Below are 7,916 nucleotides of genomic sequence, written 5' to 3'. Positions count from 1 at the left end.
ATATATTTAAAATTCAGAGCACATGTTAATTTCCTAACAAGTGAATATATGGCTTATGCTGCCATTTTTATTGTGTGCAGCTTATTGGTGTGTATTTTTGTGATGGTTGGGGATGAGGTGATAAATGGTTTAGCATTCTTCTTACACTCATTTCTGTGTAATCCTGCATTGTAGATGAGAAACCATGCACTGACAGCGAACATGAGCTGGAGCATCCTGACGAGCACTGCACTGGCTCCAACAGCCCAGGACCTGAACCTGTGTCCCCATACAGCTCCAGGTGTGAGGAGCGAGACAGGCCTAGCTCAGAAAAAAAGGATGACTCTATATTCAGTATAAGGAACCTTGAGAAAGACAAAGCAGAGAGCAGGCACAGAAAGGACACCATGGACGCACTGACAAAAGACTCAGAGGGCGGACCTATTGGTGCCAGTAAGGATGCCTTCTCCCCTCTCATGGTCCAGACTGAGAGCCCCTCACACTTCAGCCCAGGACATTTACAAAGCCTGGCTCTGACTGGCCTGCATAGTCAGCAGTTCTTTAACCCTCTAAACACCGGATCACCACTGTTGTTTCACCCTGGGCAGTTTGCCATGGCCCCTGGAGCCTTCTCTGCCATGGGCATGGGGCATCTATTGGCCTCTGTATCTGGTGCAAGTGGTTTGGAAAATGGCAACCTCTCCGCCCAGGGCACTGGAGGAACCCCCAGCTCCTTCCCCTTCCATCTGTCCCAGCACATGCTCACCTCTCAGGTGAGGAGGGTCACCCAGTCAGAAACTGATTTAATTTACCTGTACACCTGTAGCACTGAACTGATGTCAGCAGGAGAGGGAAGTCGGAGCTTCACAGTCAGAGTCTGGAAAGGATCAGTTCTTAAAGACCGTAGCTATTTATGTCAGCCTCACCTTGCACAGTACAACACCAACAGTAGTTAGTCTTGCATGAATCAGAGCTCAGTTTAGTTCAGTCAAACAATATTTTATGTATTAATGTGCTAATATAACGGACTTCTGTGCATTTGTATTAAAACATGAAGCTTTAACAAAGTGTGCAGTCATCATAGTAAATGTTAGACACGTTACCTGGCATCTCTGAAAAGTGTAAAAAGAAACGTATAAATACTCTGAAGTAATGAACCTGTTTGGTTGTTGTTTTCGTGTTGGAAAAATATATTGCTAATTTGATTATTTGACCACTTGACTGGGAATAATGCTGTGTACAGCTGTGACTCCATGTCTTTTCTTTTTCATATTTCAGGGCATCCCGATGCCTCCATTTGGAGGTCTTTTCCCATACCCCTACACCTACATGGCAGCAGCTGCAGCAGCAGCCTCAGCCCTCCCCACCACCAGCACCTCCAACCCTCTTTCCAGGAACCCCTTCCTGGGTTCGTCCCGACCTCGGCTCCGCTTCAATCCTTACCAGCTCCCAGTGTCGCTGCCTCAGAGTTCCAGCCTGCTCACCACCAGCTTGTCCAGGGGACTCAACCCAGGCTCAGAATCCTCCAAACTGGCCAGCAGGGAGACCAGCCCAGCCCCAGAGCACCACAGCAACCACAAGACAGGAGGATCAAGTGGGAGGGCTGCATCTCCCAAAACCTCCATAAAGGACTCAGTGAATGAGCTGCAAAGCATCCAGAGACTAGTGAGTGGCCTGGAGGGCCAAAGGGCGCCTTCCCCGGCTGCAGACTCTCCCAACTGATAAAGATTCTCTGTTTGGGATGAGATTTTGGCTTGAACACCAGAGGACTCTGACAGCATATGTCCTGTACACCACATTGCAGAGACTGGGATAATGTTTGATTGATAAGTCTTGGTGAAGCTGAAAGCTGATATTTTTGGAACAAAGCTGTAGACTGACCTGAAAGCTGTAGATTGAACCTTTTTTTAAATTCACAAGTATTAAAGGTTTCTCCTAAAACTGTCCTTCTAGAAAGAGTGGGAAGCCTGTCAGACAACATTTTGATGATTATCAGACATGAAAACTTTGCCTTGAATCCCATGATTCTAAGGTTAGCTCAAATATATATACTGTATAAGTAAACAAATAATGAAAGGATAAAAATAAAAACTTTAGACAATACAACAAAACAAAACAAAAATCTAGAAAACTATCAATTCCCCCAAGGCAGTGTCATTTCAAGTACAAAAAATGTAAGGTATCAAATTTTCTCATGTCCATTATAACAGGGGGACCAGACAAGGCCAGTATCGGTCGTGTATTGGTCTAACCAGCCTGAGGCTCCACAGACTAAGAGGCGCACAGTGGAAATTGTGTGCTGACTTTGATTAACTTGAAGCATTTAAGCACCCAGGCCTGGTTTTTAAACACCAAGCCGAGCTGACAGACAGGTCTCAAGCTGTACCCAAAGCCCTTTTCCAGGCCTAATCATTTCAAAAGGGATGGAAGAAGAACATACCCTTTGCGTGAGAGAGAAAGAGCCGCTTATCATTTCACGCCAGAAAAACCTGTTTTTTTTTTTACTATTTATGTAATTAAAAATAAAAAAAATCTGTAAATAAAGCTAAGATCCAAGAATATGCAATTGTTATTAATTTATTCAAGGCTGTATATTAGCGTGTATATATTTCGAATTTAACTCGTTGCTTTTTTGCCCCTTCCCCCATTTTTCATGAACATATACTGTAAATGAAAGCTATTTAGCGCTTGTTGGTTTGGAAAAAGCTATGTATGCAGCATCGCTGATTTCTAGGAGACGTGTGTGCCATGTTTTAGTCTGCATCCACCGACACATACAGAGGAACAGAGAAAAAGGCTCCACACAAACCACCTCAGGTTATTTCACTCCAGCCAGGAGACATTCAAAGCAATTCCTCCTATGGGCGCAACATTCATATCTATTCATAAATATATTTAAGATGAAAGTATCTTTATGCTGTTGCCCGAGTTTTTTTTTTTTTAATGTCTCACAATTTCAATAAAAATCGTGCTGAAAGCTTCAGTAGGCCTATCATCATTATTATTACTATTATTATCATCATCATCATCTAATCCGAGTAAAACCGCCGTCATCTATGGTTTAACACTGTATTGTAGTGTAACACACACACACACACACACACACACACACACACATTGAGATTGGGCAGGCGCGCCCTCTGTCGGTCATATATTTAAACAGAAAAGGCAGCTTCTGTCTGTGGTTTGTTAAATTTGAGTAGATTGAGTTCAATTCCATGTTACTAAATACAACACATATATAACGACGTATAACAAGATGGGGAATGTTGAAATGTTTTACATAATGCCTCAAACTACTCATTTTAAATACTATATTTCTTATGTTGCGCTATAATGGACGAGTACAATAAAAGAAAGCGGTTTATTATTTTTTAGAATTGTTTCAGTATTTGTATAAAGCCAGTGGTAAAGATCAGCAATATATCTATAAATATTTATTTCCGTTAACTCGCGTCCATGGATATTTTAAGCAGGTCCTCAGTCACCGTCAACCAGCATTTCCTTCAGTATTGTGTGGCTGCCAGCATTTTTAGAAAGCGTCGTACACTAATGTAAGTATTTATAGGAAGAACTTTCGCTGGCACACATCCGATGCAGCAAAGAGCAGCTGTTAATTGTTAACTATTTCACTCAGGATAGCTGTGCTTCTAACCTATGTGCATATTAAATATGTTTTTATGTGCGAAAATAAGCTTCGCCTAATATTATGACTTATTAATAGCCTATAGGTCGAATAGTCACGATGTCCAGATGCTACACCCAGGATCACTTTTTTTTATTTATTTAAGACAATGTCATTTATGTGAAATTGCCGGAAAATGCATTTTTGTATGTGAATTTACAACATTTATTCGGCACCAAAATCCAAATGTGCCCCCGCTTAGTGAGAGAACACGATGCAGCGACACCACATTGTGTGCGTGTGACCGTATGTGTGCGTGTGTGTCGGTTTAAAGGGTTAAGCAGGGGGGAGTTTAGGGCAGTAGACAGTCTTTTGTCCGGGACACGGCGCCTGTCGCCTGCATGCCGGCCACAGCCTCCACACCGCCCGCTTCCTAATTAGAGTACCCCTCCTCCTCCTTCTCCTCCTTCTCCTCCTCCTCCTCCTCCTCCTCCCTTCATCTTCATTCTCTTTTCGTTCTGCAGCAATAATCACAAAACTCATTCTATGATGGAGGCCATTGCTGCTGTTAGCTTCAATTAACAGAGAGAAGGACTCTGGAAGAAGAAGAGTATTTGTCTAAATCAATCAGTCAATGAGTGATCAGTAGGCTCGCCGTGGATCATCACTAATGGCTGGTGATGGTGTGGGCTACAAAGGCCAAGATTATTCATAGCTTTGTCAACTGATAGGTGTAGGCCGATGTTGTTATTTAAGCCAGAAGAGAAGGTGTGCCACATGCGTTTCAGCAAAGATAAACACACCGTCCCTGGTCTTTACTGTAGGGAACCTACAGGAGACCACAGAAGGCTGGCCTTCACTTTCTCTCTTCTCTCCTTATCTACAGAACAGGAGATTTCAGAGCCAGTCCCACATCAGCCTGCAGATAGTCTATTCTGGATATATGGTGTGTAACTGTAACTTCAGTGGTTTAACACCATGTAAAGGTTTTCCTTTTGCTCTCTCTCTCTATTTTCCAGTTATGTGTGTGATTAAATAGTCATACATATAGGTTTGGTATTACATTCCACATTCTAGATTAAACATGTTTATGGCTTGAAATGTAGTGGTAGAGACTAAATCACTATATTAATTTAACAAGTATTTAAGCATAACTTTGAGGCATTTTTTTGACTATTTCAATTTTATGCAGCCCATGTACCCATGTCAGAAGTAAATGTCATATGATTCTATGAAAGCTGTCTAAAGAACATTTTACATCTAACATTAGGTTATAAATATAACAATTGCTATTAACTAAAATTCCCCAAAGTATATTAAATTATTTCAAATTAGCACAAAAAAGAAAACAGCATCCATTATAATAAACTGATATTAATAAGAAGCAATAATATACAGTACCTACTTAAATACTCAAAGTGTCAATACATTGTACTTACACATTTGAACTCAAGTAGACTTTTGAATGCAACACTTTCAGTTGTAATGGAATATGTTTAGACCACTACGGTGAGTATCCTCACTTCTAATGAGCTCATATACAGTGCTGAACATCAAAATGCAATAAGTTTTGTTACAATCACTGAATTAGCTTAATTCAAGTAGGAAGGAGCAGCGTGTATTATTAGACTGGACCTAGCCACTGTTTTTAATGTTTTTAACACAAACCTGTTGATGTTATGTGATTTATGATATGAAGGGGAAAGAAAAGACAGCACCAGACTCACTCTGCACAAACCTTCTTCAGGTCCCAGTAGACACTGTTTGATTTGGATCTTTGAGGATAAGAGCAATGTATTTTAGACCTGAAACAGCTAGATGCCTAGATTTGATACCAACTATATAGATCTTAAAGCTCTCCCCTTTAAAGTTGCTAAATAAACCAGTGAAATTGTGGAAACAATTCCACTATATAAGCAGTATCTAAACTGCAACAAGTTGTCTATGGTTCTGTTTGTGACTGATAGAACAGTAGAGTCTGACAGCGCTAGGAAATAACCACAAGACCGCTGTGGTGCCAACTGATGGCATGCTGTTCTGCTGCAGCTCTGCCATAACTAACAGCACAGGCAGGCTATTGGCTGTTGGGCTCAGGTGTGGCCATGGCACTGGTCCTCATCTAAGCAGGAGGGGTCCAATCGCAGACCACTCTTTTGGGAGTAGGTGAGGAGGAGGAAGAAAACACACAGTCTTTATCTTCCCTGCAACACTTAAACAAGCCAGTTCTTCACACTAACAGTTGCATATACTGTACACAGAGGCAGAAAATAGAAATGCAAAGTTGTTTTTTTTGTTAAACATTTCATCAATAAAGCGAGATTGACCTTTGACTTTGACCTTGACCTTTGAGATGTGCTAAAAGGAAAAGATCCATTAGCAACACCTAACAAACACACCTATAAAAGAGTACAGACTGACCACATAAGCCACCAGAGCAGCACAGCATGCGGGCTCATCGCCCCCTCCTGGACACTGAGGAAGGAGAAAGAAAATCCATGAGACAGCAGGGCCTGAATTCACTCTGCTACTAATGACACATATCTACTGCAATGATTTCATAGTCATTTTTAGGCTCTTCTGCTGTTTTAGTGATCTTGCCAACACAGAACTACTTCCTTGGGAGGTGACAGTGGTGCGGTGGGTAGATTAGTTGTCTCCCAACTGGAAGGTTGAAGGTTCGAATCTTGGTGCCTGGAGTCCACATGTTGACGTGTCCTTGGGCTAAACCCCCCTGTTGCCTTTGATTGTAGTGCATATGCACACCGGGCCCCTCAGCTCCAAACATAATTTTGTTGCACGTGTTACAATAAATAAAGCTTCGTCTTGTTCTTACACCTGATATCTTTGAGGTTAAGAGCAATGTATTTTAGACCTGAAACAGCTAGAAGCCATAATTTGATACCAATGAAACTTCAGAACTAGACCTCAACGCACTGATCTCCCTAGGCTGAAAGTGTTTGTGCAGTAATTTGTAGTGCTTTGGTATGTAACAATTGTTCTTCACAAATGGCCATGTCATATTGTTTGAATTATTTTACTTACTGATTTATTCTGTATCTGCTTGCTTTTCCCAGTTCAGGGTCAGCCATGGCTGTGAATTTTCCCAGTACAGACTGTGGAATGTAATGTCCTGGTTAGGTTAACAGCCAGTTTTCTAACAGCTCAGGCTTCTTCATGTTATATTCACAAGTGTGACAGATATATAAACCTGCCCTGTTTTCAAAGTAGTTAAATTGCAGATTGATTATGTGTGTTCATAAACTTATAATACATAATGTGTGTTCATAAACTTATAATACATAGAGGCCAGTTTGACCAGCAAAGGGTCACATCTCCATCAGTGCAACTTACAAAACAAACAACCACTAGGTGGCACACTTACTTACTTTACAAGTATCATTGCTGCATTGCATGACTACAACATGTACTGAAGGAGAACAAATACAAACACAGGGTGATCATTATAAACAAGTGCAATTACAGATCATTTCTGTGGAGTTTGATTTTAGAAGACTGCATCAAAATGTATATTTATGTCCCTATTCAAGGCTTCAGGAAACATACTCACTGGCACTGATCCAAATATAAAGCTCCAAAGTGGGAATATCTGCACTGCATGAAATTACACAATTAATGAAATTCAAACATTTGAAAACATTTAAATTCAAACATTTAAAAAAAATTGCCAAATGAATCAAACAAGCTAAAGCTTTTTTTTTTAAATCCCTGCTGTAGGAGAAATAATATAAAGAGTAAATATGATGAAAATGACAGAGATTTTGTTATGTGTGTATGTAAGTTAAATTTTCTTTTATACGGTACACTCATAAGGGGCTGTCCTGAAATTGCCCTCAGGGATTAGTAAAGTTTTATCTTATATTCTAAGGTTATTTGTTTACTCATTTGATACTTTTTATTTAGATCCTCCAAAAACTAAATGTTGACAGATCTTGTTTACTCACTTCTCAAACAGCTATCATACTAAATACTTGATTAAAATGTTAACACCTGAGTCTAAGACACACTGTAAATTATGGCGATTTTTGTTTGTTTGTTTTGAACTGCTGATAACAGATATTAGATCTACAGTATTGTTGCTCTTGCTCATGCTGGGAGATAGAGGAGTTTGTTTGTCAAACAGTTTTGGCTCAGTCAGTGTGAGATTCTCTTGTCCAGCATTTCCACTTAATAATGAGGACACGTAAACTGCACCTTAGTACAAGAGGAGAAACTTTCTTTGTTAACATTAAAAGTCTAAACATGTATCACTGTTGCAGATTGTTAGCAGATGCAACCCAGACTGTGCAATCTG

The 7,916-nt window shown here is 40.4% G+C and overlaps 1 protein-coding gene across 1 annotated transcript in view; it reads left to right on the top strand.

The window, feature by feature from the left end:
* Positions 1–2,011, top strand: part of tbx2b (T-box transcription factor 2b) — an 8,175-nt gene extending 6,164 nt beyond the window's left edge. Inside the window, exons 8-9 of the mRNA XM_020616821.1 lie at positions 175–752; positions 1,258–2,011. Coding sequence (XP_020472477.1) covers positions 175–752; positions 1,258–1,701 — 1,022 coding nt within the window. The 3' untranslated portion in view covers positions 1,702–2,011. The remainder of the gene's footprint in view (positions 1–174; positions 753–1,257) is intronic.
* Positions 2,012–7,916: the final 5,905 nt, after the last annotated feature.

This window comes from Monopterus albus, unplaced genomic scaffold (genome assembly GCF_001952655.1).
Source record: "Monopterus albus unplaced genomic scaffold, M_albus_1.0 scaffold179.1, whole genome shotgun sequence".
NCBI classification, from domain to species: domain Eukaryota; kingdom Metazoa; phylum Chordata; class Actinopteri; order Synbranchiformes; family Synbranchidae; genus Monopterus; species Monopterus albus.
Note: the sequence above shows the minus strand (reverse complement) of the source record. Positions and strands in the feature narration are given on the sequence as shown.